General features: G+C 43.1%; 1 protein-coding gene across 1 annotated transcript in view; it reads right to left on the reverse strand.

Moving 5' to 3' along the window:
- Positions 1-14,941, reverse strand: part of LOC117054267 (maltase-glucoamylase, intestinal-like) — an 80,541-nt gene that overhangs the window by 18,819 nt on the left and 46,781 nt on the right. The window contains exons 10-16 of the mRNA XM_033162937.1: positions 14,667-14,780; positions 13,686-13,802; positions 13,491-13,575; positions 11,232-11,349; positions 5,888-6,056; positions 4,261-4,377; positions 2,647-2,795 (exon numbers count right to left, since the gene is read on the reverse strand). Coding sequence (XP_033018828.1) covers positions 2,647-2,795; positions 4,261-4,377; positions 5,888-6,056; positions 11,232-11,349; positions 13,491-13,575; positions 13,686-13,802; positions 14,667-14,780 — 869 coding nt within the window. The remainder of the gene's footprint in view (positions 1-2,646; positions 2,796-4,260; positions 4,378-5,887; positions 6,057-11,231; positions 11,350-13,490; positions 13,576-13,685; positions 13,803-14,666; positions 14,781-14,941) is intronic.

Here is a 14,941-nt window from a genome sequence, read left to right on the forward strand (position 1 = left end):
AGCCCACCCAGGGACAGCTGTGGGAAGGATTCCTGCATTGCAGAGGGTTGGACTAGATGACCCTCGTTGTCCCCTCCCACCCTACAATTCCACGACTCAATTCCCAGCATCTCCAGGCAAGGCTTGGCAATTCTTCTGTCAGGGTCTATGGAAAGCCACTGCCAGTTTGTGTAGGTATTTGTGGGTTAAATGGTTTCACTGTGTATTGAAGTCAGCCTACCTACCGGTATGTTCCAAAAAGAAAATGCTTACCTATCTGATATCATTGACACAGATTTGGGGGCTTCTATACTGAGCTTCAGAAAGCTGTTCTCATTAATATTCCATGGCATTGCTGCATACCAGCGGCTGCCTGATGTTTTATTAGCAGGAGTCAAACACATGGGGTGCATATTTGCCTCTGAGTCACAATCTCTCTCTCGCCCAGAAATGAAATCAAACTCGGCGGTAATCTGAGCTGCATTGGCGTTTACAGCAACTGTGAGGAAGCTCAAGACCAGCTTGTCATATGTGCGCACAGAGGGTTCGGAAAAGGGATGGTGGCACCATTAAAGTTCTGAAGAAAAAAGGAGCCCACAGGTATCTGAGCTACTCGTTTTTCTGAAGCAATTGACACTTTGTGAGGTCACAATGTGCAAGGGTAAATATGCTCCAGGGCTTCCTTCAGGGCTTCCTCCTCTATTTAGCTGTGTGGCAAAACAAACTTCACAGACAGAGACACCTTATGTTTTGCTCTTTCAATGGAAAAGAAACTGGGCTATTGCTCTCCCTTTCTCCTCAGTTAGGCAAGACAAATATGTTCATAATGTGATTTAAATGATAAAATGAAAGGTGACTAAGAAACACTGCTCTCAATGCAAGCATAACGCGCATGATTAAATAGTTTCAATGCTGTCACAATATAAAAAGGAAACCATCCAAAATAAAGAGGAAATCGATCAAACTCAGACCTGCATGTCTACATCACGAGCCCCTTTAAAAACACAACCCAAATAATGTTTTCAAATAGTGTGCTGGGCCCATAGCATTAGCAGGCTCCATGGGGGGGTATCTGCCTGGTATTATATACCATTTCAGGAGGTAAAAGAGGCACACCTAATTGTGGCACTAAAAACCTAGAACTACCAAGAGCAGGCCTTTTTGCTACCCGAGGTAAAAAATCCAAGGTTTCTAACCCCATTAGCTTCCTCTGTCTCCCAACAAAAGTAACCAAAATCTGCTCCCAGAGGCAGCCATCTCATGTTTCCTCATCACACAGCTATTTCTGGTTTCCAGCAGACAGCTGCTTCAATGACACTAAGCAGGCACGAAAACCTGGCACAAACTTGTCTCTCTGTGTAGACTGGCCGTTGTCATGTGCTACAAAATATTTCTTGTTGGCTGCTTGAAGCACAGAAGAGAAAAGTGTGCGGTGGAGACTGGTTTGCATGAAAACTGTGATGCATGAATAGCTCACTGTTTGGTGTACTCAACCTGTGGGCAGGGTATATAATTGCAGGAGGTCTTTCGACTGAAGGAGGGCTTACCAAAAGGTATTTAGAACATCCTATCAATCTAATGACTAGAACTGGCTAGAAACATTTTGCTGCCTGAGGCAGAGAAGATTGTGCCTCTGCATATTCCACATAGAAAAGTCAACCTTTTGGATACTGACAAGCTGGAACGTTTCCAGAGGAGGGCAACCAAAATGGTCAAAGGCCTGGAAACGATGCCTTATGAGGAACGGCTCAGGGAGCTGGGTATGTTTAGCCTGGAGAAGAGAAGGTTAAGGGGTGATATGATAGCCATGTTCAAATATATAAAAGGATGTCATATAGAGGAGGGAGAAAGGTGGTTTTCTGCTGCTCCAGAGAAGCGGCCACGGGGCAATGGATTCAAACTACAAGAAAGAAGATTCCACCTAAACATTAGGAAGAACTTCCTGACATTAAGAGCTGTTCGACAGTGGAATTTGCTGCCAAGGAGTGTGGTGGAGTCTCCTTCTTTGGAGGTCTTTAAGCGGAGGCTTGACAGCCATCTGTCAGGAATGCTTTGATGGTGTTTCCTGCATGGCAGGGGGTTGGACTGGATGGCCCTTGTGGTCTCTTCCAACTCTATGATTCTATGATTCTATAACCAGACCGGCAGCTGAATCTTACTTTGATGCTAGGGGTGGAGCAGTGTACCTGAGGACAGAAGGCCAACTTAAGGAGCATTGGACAGACCACGTGGTACATACACGTCTGTCTGCTTCTGCCCCTTCAGTATCTGCCACCTGAGGCAGCTTCATCCCACTGCCTCATGTTAGGGCCAGGCTTATACATGATTTTTGCCTTTACACTATCATTTTTAATTCCCGTCATCACACCCTGGATGAAACTGAGCTATGTTTTGTAACTGAATTTCGTTTGGAGACCCTCAAACAGTTTATCATTGACTTAGCCACAAACCTTCCATTAACAAAGAATTCTGAATGGCAAGCAATGGACTTTTAAAATATGCCTGTAAATATTATATTTCCATTGCAACCTGCTGTTGCTGTGCCTGTGGAGAACACTTAGCCCTGTTTTTGTCGTCATCATCATTACGATCAACAAAATAAATACCTAATAACATATCTTTGATTAAAAACCCATGACAAGGAGGAAAAATGAATGGGTAACTTACTCATGCATTAAACCTCGGGCTACTGTATTTCCAAAGGCATGAGCTTCAAAGAACAGGGTGTACAAGTATGGCAGGAGGGAGTATCTAATCTGAAGTGTTGATCGTGCAATTGTGGCAAATTCAAGCCCAAACACTCCAGGGTCTTGTTCCTGTGAAAAAGCAGGATTTTGGTTTGATTTGCATTTATTTATATTTATGCATTCAAGCTTATTGGACCCCCTGCCCCATCCTGAAAGCTAAGGGAAAAACAAGCTTTGGCATGTAAACTTACGGTATTCTTCTTTCATCAGCTGCTTGGCTTTTAACTAAGCCAGGGTTTCCCAAACTTGCGCCCCCAGCTGTTTTTTGGACTACAACTCCCATCATCCGTAGCTAGCAGGATCAGTGGTCAGGGATGAACTAATCCAATCACAATTTTTTTTTTTAAAAAAAGATGTTTTTGTGAAGGTCCTGGGAGCAGGAACCAGTGAGATGTCGTGGTACGGATCAGGGCGATCTGAGTCCCGGCTCATACGTGGAAGTTTGCTGGGTAACTTTTGGGCCAACCACAACTCTCAACACAATTCATCTCATGATATAGGGGAGGGTTCAGATGCCCCCCTCATTGGAACAATGCATTGCATGAAGGTTGCTAATGATTCCCCCCTCCCCAGTTTGACCAGCTTTAATATACATGTAGAATCCCTTCGTACACTATGTTTATGTATGCGACTGCTGCACATGTTGCTGGGAGAATGGCTGTGCTGGGAGAATGGCTGTTATTTTCATCTCCTCACCCCTGAGATACTTTCAATATCTGTTGGGGTTATCTGACACCCTGCCCCCCCCAATTAGACAACACACACACACACACACACACATGTAAGGATTAAAGAAGGCAGAGAACCAATATTGTCCTGAGCATCTCAAAAGTAGAATGGGATAAAAGTGTTGCAAATAAATTCATCCCCAAAAAATGTTATTTAAAAATTTATTGTTCAGGTAAAACCAAAGCATCCTCTTCCTTTTAATTACATTTGCAAAGAAAGCAAAACTCTTGGCCTCTACATTTTATGTTTCAGACTGGTGTTTCAAGCAGTTGACCAACATTATGCTGTTCTCTGAATCAGCTGGTTTCCAGAGACATAATTTTAATGTTCCCCTTTTTTCTGTCAACACTGCTTATTTACAGTAGCTGGGTCAATAGACATTCAATGGGTGCTAGTTTGTTCACAATAGCAGCAGTGCTTGACAAGCTGTCATAAGACCCTGATGTGACCAGATAGCAAATTACCTCAGCACAAACCTGAGCCAAAATGATTTCTTTTGAGTAGGAAACGTGTTTGTTCCACAAGGCTAGTGACTTGGCTGATACTTTCGAAAAATTTTGTAAAAAGATTAAGAGGATGAATCAAACTGAGAAACCAAATGATCAAAGTTGCTCATAATATAAAAATGTCTGTCCAAGCCAACCATCAGAATTGCATCAGTCCTACAATACTGAATGTCAAAACAAATGAGGAGAACATTCCAAATTTGTACCAAGCCCAGAAAAGTGAGCATTTGTCATTGTGTGTGTGTGTGTGTGTGTGTATAATGTCCAAACTGCAATATTTCTAAGTGGCACCTACTTACCTTCTGACCAATTGCGTTGTGGTTTCTGGACAATGGATAGAATGCACCAAGCTGTGTCCAACGCAGGCAAAGTTCAAAAGTGGTATCATAGTAAAAGCCACAGATATCAGCACCCACCTGTGAAGACAGACCAAAAATCAGTGCTTCCTGCCATTCATGCTGTAAACTAGCCACAATTCGCTTGGATACCAGTTACCTACTGCAAAAGGTCAGCGTCAACTGTAGGCAGCAGCTGCAGTGCTGCAATTGTCTATTGATCTCTCGATGCTAAGGAGGTGAAGCCCATCAGACCTTTTCAATATACATACAAAATAAACCATGATGCTCTTTATACTAGATTTCATAAGGCCTTGCTACTTAAGTCCGTATGTCTGTAACAGGTGTTGGATTCATTCATTGCAATAGAGGCAACTGGTATGTATGCAAATCCCTTCCTGAGGACAGCTTGGCTCCCTTTTTTGGAATGAATGGGCCAGCAAAAGATCTTGTATATGGATCAAGGTATGGACATTTCTGTGTACGTAGAACTTTGTTACGTTAAATGGTGTTTGATTGCTGAGCTTTGGAGAATATATCGATTTAAGTAGGACAAATTGGCGCTTATGGCTTGTGAAGGCCAATTGTTTTGTAAGAGGCACTTCCTTGTGCAAACCACTGAGGTTACAATGCTCAAGCTTCATCTTCCAGATTATTCTCACGTATGCCAACAGAACCCTGCAGAAATTTTTAATTAAGTTTGTTTCCATGCAAAAAAAGTAGTTATCTAGCACTGAAATGTAAACTTAATAGCATACGCTACCCTAACTGGTAAGGGACACGGGTGGTGCTGTGGGTTAAACCACAGAGCCTAGGGCTTGCTGATCAGAAGGTCGGCGGTTCGAATCCCCATGATGGGGTGAGCTCCCGTTGCTTGGTTCCTGTTCCTGCTCACCTAGCAGTTCGAAAGCACGGCAAAGTGCAAGTAGATAAATAGGTACTGCTCCAGCGGGAAGGTAAACGGCATTTCCATGCACTGCTCTGGTTCACCAGAAGCGGATTAGTCATGCTGGCCACATGACCTGGAAGTTGTACGCCAGCTCCCTCGGCCAGTAACACGAGATGAGCGCCGCAACCCCAGAGTCGGACACAACTGGACCTAATGGTCAGGGGTCCCTTTACCTTTACCCAAACTGGTAACATAGTCTGTCATTTTTCCCTTTTTGCAAAGTATTCATTGGCCTGAATGGTCTACTAACATGGAGGCTACTTGTCTGCCTCTCTTCCAGGCTTCAAAATCCAGTATAGTTTTTTGAAACTATGCAAGTATATATCTTGCTTGGTTTCTGATTCACCTTCCCAATGAAATCTCCCGAGCCCCATGCCATTCCAGAGGGACATTCAGGAGAAGTGGGGGAGGCTGTAGGACTGCTACAGGATATAGGGAATGGAAAAAATGCCTCTTTGTGGTCATGCTTCTGTGGATCCTACAAGTGCAGCATTTGAACCATGCCACAACATCAGCACCATCCCCTGAAGTGACACTTTATATTCCTTTGCTTCTGTTGTTATTGCCAACTTTTGTGGCCATTTTGAAATGGTACAACATTGTACGCAAACGGTTGCCTAACGTGCCTTCAAAACCACTTACTTGTGGAATTCCAAAAAGGTTAAACTCCAAAATTCCAATTATTGATGTGTGCATATCTTCCCAAAGAGCATGGTTGTCCCCTAGCCAGTGCGCTGTATATTTCCCATTTCCAACAAATGTAGAGCGACTCAACACAAATGGCCTCTTTCCTGTGGCTTCCTTGATAGCCCTGGGAATGAAAAATGCATCCACATCAGCAAAGCCCTGGGAATTCATTTTCACAAAAGAGTCCTTTAGCTTGGAAGTCAAAAATAAAACCAGAGCACAGCCAAAACTTCAAATGCAACTTTGAAATGTCTGCAGCTATTTCTAATGTAATCCTTATTTGACGTTGGATTTCCTATCTTGGCGCGACATAGTACTGTAATTTCTCGATAAAGGCTTCTTTCCCAGATGAATGCTTCCCTTCTCTTTTGAACTTCAAAGAGTATATGGTATCTCACAGTTGCAAAAAAAAAAAAAAAAAAAAAAAGATCAAGTAATTTAGGGGCTACTGCTTGCTGAACAAGAAAACAAACTGGCCAACCCTTTCTATGCATTGAAATGTGCTTTCACTTTTAGATGTCATTTTATTTAACAGAATATCCTGTATTAATAACTAACAAAGGAGTTTTCAGAATGTAGAAGATTGCAGAAAGCCAACTTCTATTGAATTTCCAGCAGGATTTGGGCAGCTGGTTGCTTCAAGCTTTTTAAAACTGCCAGCTAGTGAGCATCAGTCATTTATATCCATGATTAGATTCATTCTACTCCAGTGGAGTCTATTCATGAGCTCTTGCATCTACATAACCAAACTGGAACTTGTATAAAATATTGTGGCAGCACAGCTTTCAGGCAGGAGATGACATCCTAACTATATTATACACATGAACACCTTGTGAATGGATCGAATTTAACCCTGACGTTGTTAGTACTGCCAGAAAGGTTTCCCACTTCCTTGTTGCCCCTCATTCCCAACCATGCAGACTAGCTAGCTCCCAAATCCTGACATTCACAGCAATGTATTGCACCAGCTTGCTACATATGTCAGGTTTCATTCTCACTGACCCCAACTGCCTCTAATCCTGACTGGATTACGCTCCTTCTTACAGCCAAGCCTTTCAACCAAGTGTTTGCTGAATGGATCCATGTGGAGGTTGGCACCTTCTGAAATCAGCACAGTAAACACTGCTTGCAATTCAACCTACCACTACCATGCCAGCAAAGAGCTTCCAATGGTGGGTTTAATTAACAGTAAACATGGCTGGAGGTTAGATTGTGAAGTAACTACACCAGCTGCTTGAACAGATGTGGATCAGTGATTAACACTGATGCATATTTTTCTATAACTTTATACACAGTGGATGAACTGTTCCCTGCCCACCTTTTGTTGTTGTTGTATAGTCGTTTAGTCGTGTCCGACTCTTCGTGGCTCCATGCACCAGAGCACACCAGGCACTCCTGGCCCACCTTTACTACTGATATAAATGTATTGCTTACCTGATATCGGAAGCAGAATCTTGTGTGAACTTAAGAACTAGATGGGAAACTTGTGGTCCTCCAGGTGTTGTGGGGCTACAATGCTCTGAGTTGGCCATGCTGGTTGGGGCAAATGGGAGTTGTAGTTCCCTTATCCCTATTCTAATTCAACATCCTGCTTCCAGCAGGTCACCCAAATGCCAACAAGCAATTGCTCCCCAGCAAGTGGCTCTCAGGGAACTACTCCTCTTACCCTGGAATCTGCATATAGCAGCTATTGATAGAACTCTCTCTCCTCCATGTATATATGGCTGTGCAACACAGTATGACTTTAATTTTAGGCACATTCTTGCTCTCAAAGAATTCTTGGCAATGTGTTTCAAATGTGCTTTAAATGTATATTGTATCTACACAGCCTTAGTCTTAACAAAAAAGGTAAAAGACCCCTAGATGGTTAAGTCCAGTCAAAGGTGACTATGGGGTTGTGGCACTCATCTCGCTTTCAGGCTGAGGGAGCCGGCGTTTGTCCACAGATAGCTTTCCGGGTCATGTGGCCAGCATGACTAAACTGCTTCGGGTGCAACGGACCACCGTGACAGAAGCCAGAGCGCATGGAAACGCTCTTTACCTTCCCGCAGCAGCGGTACCTATTTATCTACTTGCACTGACGTGCTTTCGAACTGCTAGGTTGGCAGGAGCTGGGACAGAGCAACGGGAGCTCACTCCGTTGCGGGGATTCGAACCGGTGACTTTCCAGTCAGCAAGCCCAAGCGGCTCGGTGGTTTAGACCACAGCGCCACCCACGCCCCTTCTTAACAAAAGCCATCTAAGAGAGTGGCTATCGCCACATCTTTTGCTGTTTCCCAAAACTGCAACATGGAAAGGATTTATACATGATAAATCTTGATCATTATTCGCAACACGTGAGCACTCTATGCTTCCCAACACAGTGCCATATTGCCTAGAACCAGGTAAAGGTAAAGATAAAAGGACCCCTGACAGTTAAGTCCAGTCGCGAAAGACTCTGGGGTTGCGGCGCTCATCTCGCTTTACTGGCCAAGGGAGCCGGCGTTTGTCCGCAGACAGCTTCCAAGTCATGTGGCCAGCATGACTAAGCCGCTTCTGGCGAAACCAGAGCAGCACACGGAAACGCTGTAATTAATAATAATTAAACAGGACCAAGAGGAAAGAAGGCACAGTGTTGTTAATGTCATGTTGACTTCACAACGATCCTTTGTGGTTTTGGGGAGCATGAAGTCAGTGCAGCTGGGGAAAGTGACCAGCTGCACAAGAGAGGAAGACTCCTTCACCTTTAATACTTGTATGGAAGAAGGAATTTTGGTCGGTGCAGCAAGTCACCCCACAAGGTGAGAAATGCAGTGCCTGCCAAAATCCCTCCTCCTAAGACGACCCCTCATTTTTAACTTCAAAAATTTAGGAAAAAATATAGTCATACACGGAAAAGTACGATATGTAATGCATATATACATATATACTGTTTATATATACACCCACACCCATCCTTGTAGCAAATTTGCTTAAAGAATTTTACTTCCTACTTGGAACACATGCTGCCAAATTCTATTACTGTACACCATTGGCTTCCACTTTAGATTCATTTTTGAACACCTTTCTGTCTTCCAACCTTTTATTTGTTTAGCCAAATAAAGCATTTGCATATGAGTGCAACTGTTCTGCCCCTGAAGGGCAAGAGGATCACCTAGAGATGCTTTTGTAGAGTGTGTTTTGTGTGGAGCTGAAATGACACACACGTGAGAGAAGGTCAAAATTGACCTTTAGTTGCTGGCTTAGTTCTGTACAACAGACACAGCGGGTACGCTGTTTAAATCAGACTTCCTCCTGGGAAGTAAAATGCTTGGTTACAAACCCCTGGGGAATAATTCAAAAGTGGAGCCGGGCTCATCCCCAGGAATCTTCTGATGCTATAAAGCCCTTAGTTAGCCATTATATGAAAAGAGGGGAGAGTCCTGATTTGGTTCTGAATGCTCTTTGTTAGAATGAACTCCAGTTGATTCCTACTCTATTCATTATAGAGACTGCTCACCTATAGCCTCTTTTAAATCTCTCTGGGGTAGGTGGACGTTCAATAATAGGAACTGAAGAGTCATAGCGTAAGCACCTCCGGGTTCATTCTTCTCATAATGCAGCTTAAAGTTACTTTATCCAGTTTCAATTTCTATTGAAAACAGCATGGTGCTTCTGTGTTGTTTCTCCTTTTTTTCCAGGCCTTAAAAGAGTCTAGCTTCCTTTTTTTCAACCACTCTAGTTTCAGAGCAACAGGTGCCTTGAGTCTACAGCAGCACCGAGCATTCCCTGCTCTGCAAAAATGTGCTTGCTTGCTTTAAGGCTGGCCAGAAACCTGTGTTTCAATCCCACCTCTGCCACGGACTCGTCATATGAACTTGGGAATGTTTGTATGGCACTTTGCTCAAAGAACATTTATTTATTTATTTATTTATTTAGTCAGTCAACTTCTGGGCCACTTGCTATTTATAAAAAACTGCAATAAGTGGTTTACAGTAGCAATACAAGCAACAGACTCATATGGTCCAGTGTAAAATGGTAATTTAGACCAGCCTTCCCTAAGATGGCTGAAACTTTAAAGTCCAAAATACAAGGAGGATCTTAGGTTGCAGAAGCCTGATTCAGGCAATATCTGGAGATTTTTATAGCCCCAATTGAAAACTAGTTCAAATTTGCTGCAATCACTTCCTATGATTTTTTTTTTAACTTTTGCAGAAACTCATGGAGAAACACTTGCTTAACAGAGGTTTTCTTTTTCTTTTTTTTAAGGTAGTAAGGTTTTCAAACTATTTCGCAGGGAACTGTAGTGTTCTGTGGACGCTCATTAGCAGTTCCTGAGCGAAAAGATCTGTAATTGTAGGTAAGATTTCCTAAAAACAGTTTGCTATTCACTATGTTTATTATCGAAGGGCGCGGGTGGTGCTGTGGGTTAAACCACAGAGCCTAGGGCTAGCTGATCAGAAGGTTGGCGGTTCAAATCCCCGCGACGGGGTGAGCTCCCGTTGCTCGGTCCCTGCTCCTGCCAACCTAGCAGTTCGAAAGCACGGTCAAAGTGCAAGTAGATAAATAGGTACCGCTCCAGCGGGAAGGTAAACGGTGTTTCTGTGCGCTGCTCTGGTTCACCAGAAGCGGCTTAGTCATGCTGGCCACATGACATTGGCTCTCTACTAATCATCCTCACAACTTCAGGTAGCCTTGGGTATGGGGTCCAGAGTGTACTCACAGTTCATGCAAGGCAATAGCTAGACCTGACAATCTCCCAAACGAACTAGGGCAGGCAATACACTAAGTGCAAATGTGTGGAAGGAAACCTTGATAGCAATTTTATAAAAATGGAGAGTATGGCTTAGAACAGTGGTAAGGTATGTGTGGGTGTGGGTGTGTAAAACACTTTCCTTACTAGCCATTTTCTGAATTAATTTCCACCACACTGCTGCTTCTCCCTCTCATCTTTTACTTTCATCCTTGAAAACATGCACCTGAAATCCTTGGCGCTGACAGCACTTATCTAGCCAATTTGTGATAAATTCCCTCCTAACTACCACTACTGGAATAACTTTGGCAATAGTTTCTGCAAGAACATATGAAATTACTTTATACTGAGGTAAATTATACTGAAGTACATAAAGTACCCGGGCAGCCCATTTTATATGGACTGGGAGCGGTTTGCCCTGCTCTCAAGTCCACCCCCTGCATTTGCAATGTGAAATCCTAAGTACAGCCCATTTCAAGTTTTCAGGTGGTACCAATTCTTCCTGAACAAAAAAACTTAAATGAAAACTGCATAACGTATTTTTAAAGATTTTCAGAGCGTTTAGTGGAAGACATTCAGAGAACTTACTGGAACGTAGGTGGGGCTTCAGACCATCCAAAGAGGGAATGTGTGTCATAAAGATCTCCCAGAAAAGTTTTAGAATCTGGACACAGTGTGTTTTGAAACAGAGAAGAATCAGAAATTCCTGAAAGTGGAATACAAAATATTAAAAATTATTATTGAGTAACAAGTCCATTCACATTCACAGTCATTTTTTTTAAAAAAGTAAAGTTGATTCATAAGAAATAAACTTGAAAGTTTTTGTTGGGTTGCTTTATACATTCACCAATAATTACATTTATTCCCATGATTATTCCTGGTGTCTGGCTGTGGAACAATAAGGGTTGTATCTAGACTAGAAACTAAGAACACTCTTTTTGTTGTACATGAACTTGTCCCACAGTAATCACATAAATCATTCCACAAACTGTCCAATTTTTTCAATACTATTCACTGTGGCAAAATTCGTGGCTGAGAATATTATCAGAATAAAATCCCCAGCCATGAATTTTGCTCCCTTCCTCAAATAAAGGGAAGAGATTCCCCACTCACAGTTCACCACGACTAAGCCTTCAGTGACAGGCAGTTCCATAATGATGCTTTCCGTTTTGGATTTCCCCCCTGATATTTCATTGTCAGCAGCACATAATAGATATCAACTGCTTGCTGCCAATTAGGCTCCTGAAAACAGCCAGGGTTTGTTAGAAGGATGTTGACCAAACTAATTGCTGGATGGCTGACAGGAGCTGTAGGGCTTCTGGTTTCCTAGAACAGAGTTTTAACCTTCCAAATTCTTTCATATAGAGAGAGTACTGCAGCCTGCATAGGGACACTGAACTCTGCACCCAGGTTACTAGGATAGATATGATTCCTCTCTCAAATAAGTACCTGTCCCATTGCCCCTTCCAGCTGACACTGAATGTGAAATATTGAGCAACTGTCAAAATCAATAAAGAAGATGTCCTCCAGATGTTCTGGACCACAACTCCCCACAGCTGTATCCAGTAGGGATGATAGATGCTGTAGTTAAGAACACTTGGAGTGCACCAGGTTGCCTATCCTTGCAACAGGCAAGGCATTGTAATATTCAAATCCGCAGTCATGCCTGGAATTTTGAATACCAGTGTTCTCATATTCTTGCCCTTCGTGATTTATGTGGTTTCTAGAAACACAATTAGGGTGAGTGAAATCAATAAGACTTAAAAAGCATTTCACTTTCTCTGTGTTTCACCCATCTGTCAGTGCTCAGCTGTAGGTAGCTGTCAGAGGGGAGTGAGGAACATGGAACCAGTTGTGGCAGAGGGCCAGAAAAAGCTAGGAGACAGAGCTAAGGAACAAGCAACTTTTTTGAAGCACCAGGAAGACCTTTTGTTCAAATCCCACCCCAGACAGGAGGCCCTTTATAGACTAACCTGGGTATGAGGATTCAGTGGTCAGCCTGAGTGGACAAAGCCAATTCAGACCCTGATTCAATGGTCAGCCTGAGTGAACAAAGCCAATTCAGAGCCTGGGGAAATTGCTCCCAAAGCAGCTCTGGTGTCTCACCACATCAGAGCCAATGGACGTCGATATTTCTAACCCTGGTGGGTCTTGACACCATTGGATTGGAGAGGTAGTTGTAAAGAGTGCAAGTGAACTCTATGAGACTGCTACTGCCCCACAACTCCACTCCAACCTCCAACACTCTTCATCCTGCTGAAACAGTTGTGGTCGCAAGGATGGGAGAAGAGGAAAAAGTGATGAAGAGAAGGAGGAGAGCTTATGCTCTCCAGATGTTACTGGACTACAGCTTTCGTCATTCATGGCCTTTGGTCATGCTGGCTGGGGCTCATCCCCATCCTTGGCTTAGGTATTTTTCAGGGGCACTATCCAACACAAGTAGCCATTTACCTGTCTGTCCTGTACAGGCCTTGAATTTTTGAAGGGGAATTCCACACATTTTTCTCCACAGAGGGCACCATGGATTCGCCCACAGTGTAGTACAATGGCAAGAGACAAATGTGATTAACAACATCATGATAGAGACTGTAGCTACCTTGGAAGAGAACCTACTGTCGGAATCATTAACAACTGTATCACTTATATACAAGCCCCTTTTTATCTTCTCCCTTAGGGACAATCAAGCCCTGAGTTCTATATACGTAGCTCAAGATGAATGGTGAAATACCAGGGATGTCTTAGAAGGACTGATTCTGGCTCTTTCAGTAAGTGTCTACTAAACCTTTTGATGCTGCAAGTGGCTATAGGAATCAGGTAAAGGATATTTGTTTTTCAAAAGTCACTTACTGGGAATGTAAGGTGGATTGTTGAGGTTGTTGTGAGCACAGCCTGGGATCTGGCCATTGAGAAAATTTGAGGGTTCATTCATATCCTAACCAAATAAAATAAAAAAAACGTAAGAAACAGGTTAGGTTGTATGGTGTACTTTGGGTGGGGGAAGAGAGAGAGATAAAATATAGAGGGAAATATTATCAAACGTACCATCCAAATACCATCATAAGGAAGGACATTATGGAACTGAACACACATCTGGGTCCACCAGTCAGCTGTTTTGGGGTTGAAGAAGTCAGGGTACACTGAATTTCCTGGAGCCAAGGCCTGGAAGTGAGAATGAAATATATAAAGATAAGGACATTTTGGTCCTGCTAATGGACATGGAAAATTTAAGAGATTGCGTGGGATGCAAGCTCAGAGTGTACCACTTGTTGGCATCTGTGTGCCTCCAGGGGTGAAGTAAAACCGCTGGAGAATAACAGCATCTGCGGTGGCTGCTGAGACAGGTAACTCGTAACTCCTGTCTCCCATGTTGTTTTTGCCTCCCTCTCGGCCTCACTGATGTGGTCCAAAGGGAAGCAGAGCAATACATTTGGCACCAGCTTGGGTGCAGGAGTTGCTAGAAGGAGGTGTACAAGGCGCCAGGGATTTAGAAACTCTACTCCGGATTTGTGTAGGGTTTCCTCTTTAGCCTTTTCTTCTCACAAAGATGTCCCTTAAGGCAGAAGGTAAGGAAATGCTTCTTCTTGGGATACTATTGCTTATGTCCAATTAACTGTGGAGAGCTGCTGCCAGTCACTGTCAACAATACTAGGTTAGATGGACCAATGTTTGACTTGATGTCCTATGTCCATATGAAATCATCAAGAGCAGTGTCATAACTAGTGTGTGGCAATGGTATTGTGGGAATGGGTGTTGGTCTCTCTTCCTTTACTGCTACTGTGATTGAACATTGTTGCCATGATAACATAACTATCAACATGATACACCAGGGCTTCCCAGCTGTTTTGGGACTACAACTCCCATCAGCCCTAGCTAGCAGGACCAGTAGTCAGGGATGATGGGAACTGTAGTCCAAAAAAAACCACTTCGAGACCCAAGTTTGGGAAACTGTGTTATAGCAATGTAAACTATTCAACAACAACAACAACCTTATCCAATCTAAAGGATTGCCCCATACATACCTACCTGCCCAACAGCTGGAGTCACTCCATCTGAATTTTTTACCCAAATTCCCAATCGTTCCCCAAGTTCGTAGGGTTGGTAAGACCCTCTAGCTTGATCTTTACTTAGGAAAGGATCCTGACGAGGGAACAAAACAGAACAAAAGTAAAGGATAGGAAATAGAAACACTGCAACAATACCGGTTTTGAAGAACGGGTCTGAGATGCCTGACTATACTGAACAAAATGGAACTACTGTTTGGGTATGACAATAACCTGGAAATCATCCACTAGAAACCT

This window comes from Lacerta agilis, chromosome 10 (genome assembly GCF_009819535.1).
Source record: "Lacerta agilis isolate rLacAgi1 chromosome 10, rLacAgi1.pri, whole genome shotgun sequence".
Classification (NCBI taxonomy): Eukaryota; Metazoa; Chordata; class Lepidosauria; order Squamata; family Lacertidae; genus Lacerta; species Lacerta agilis.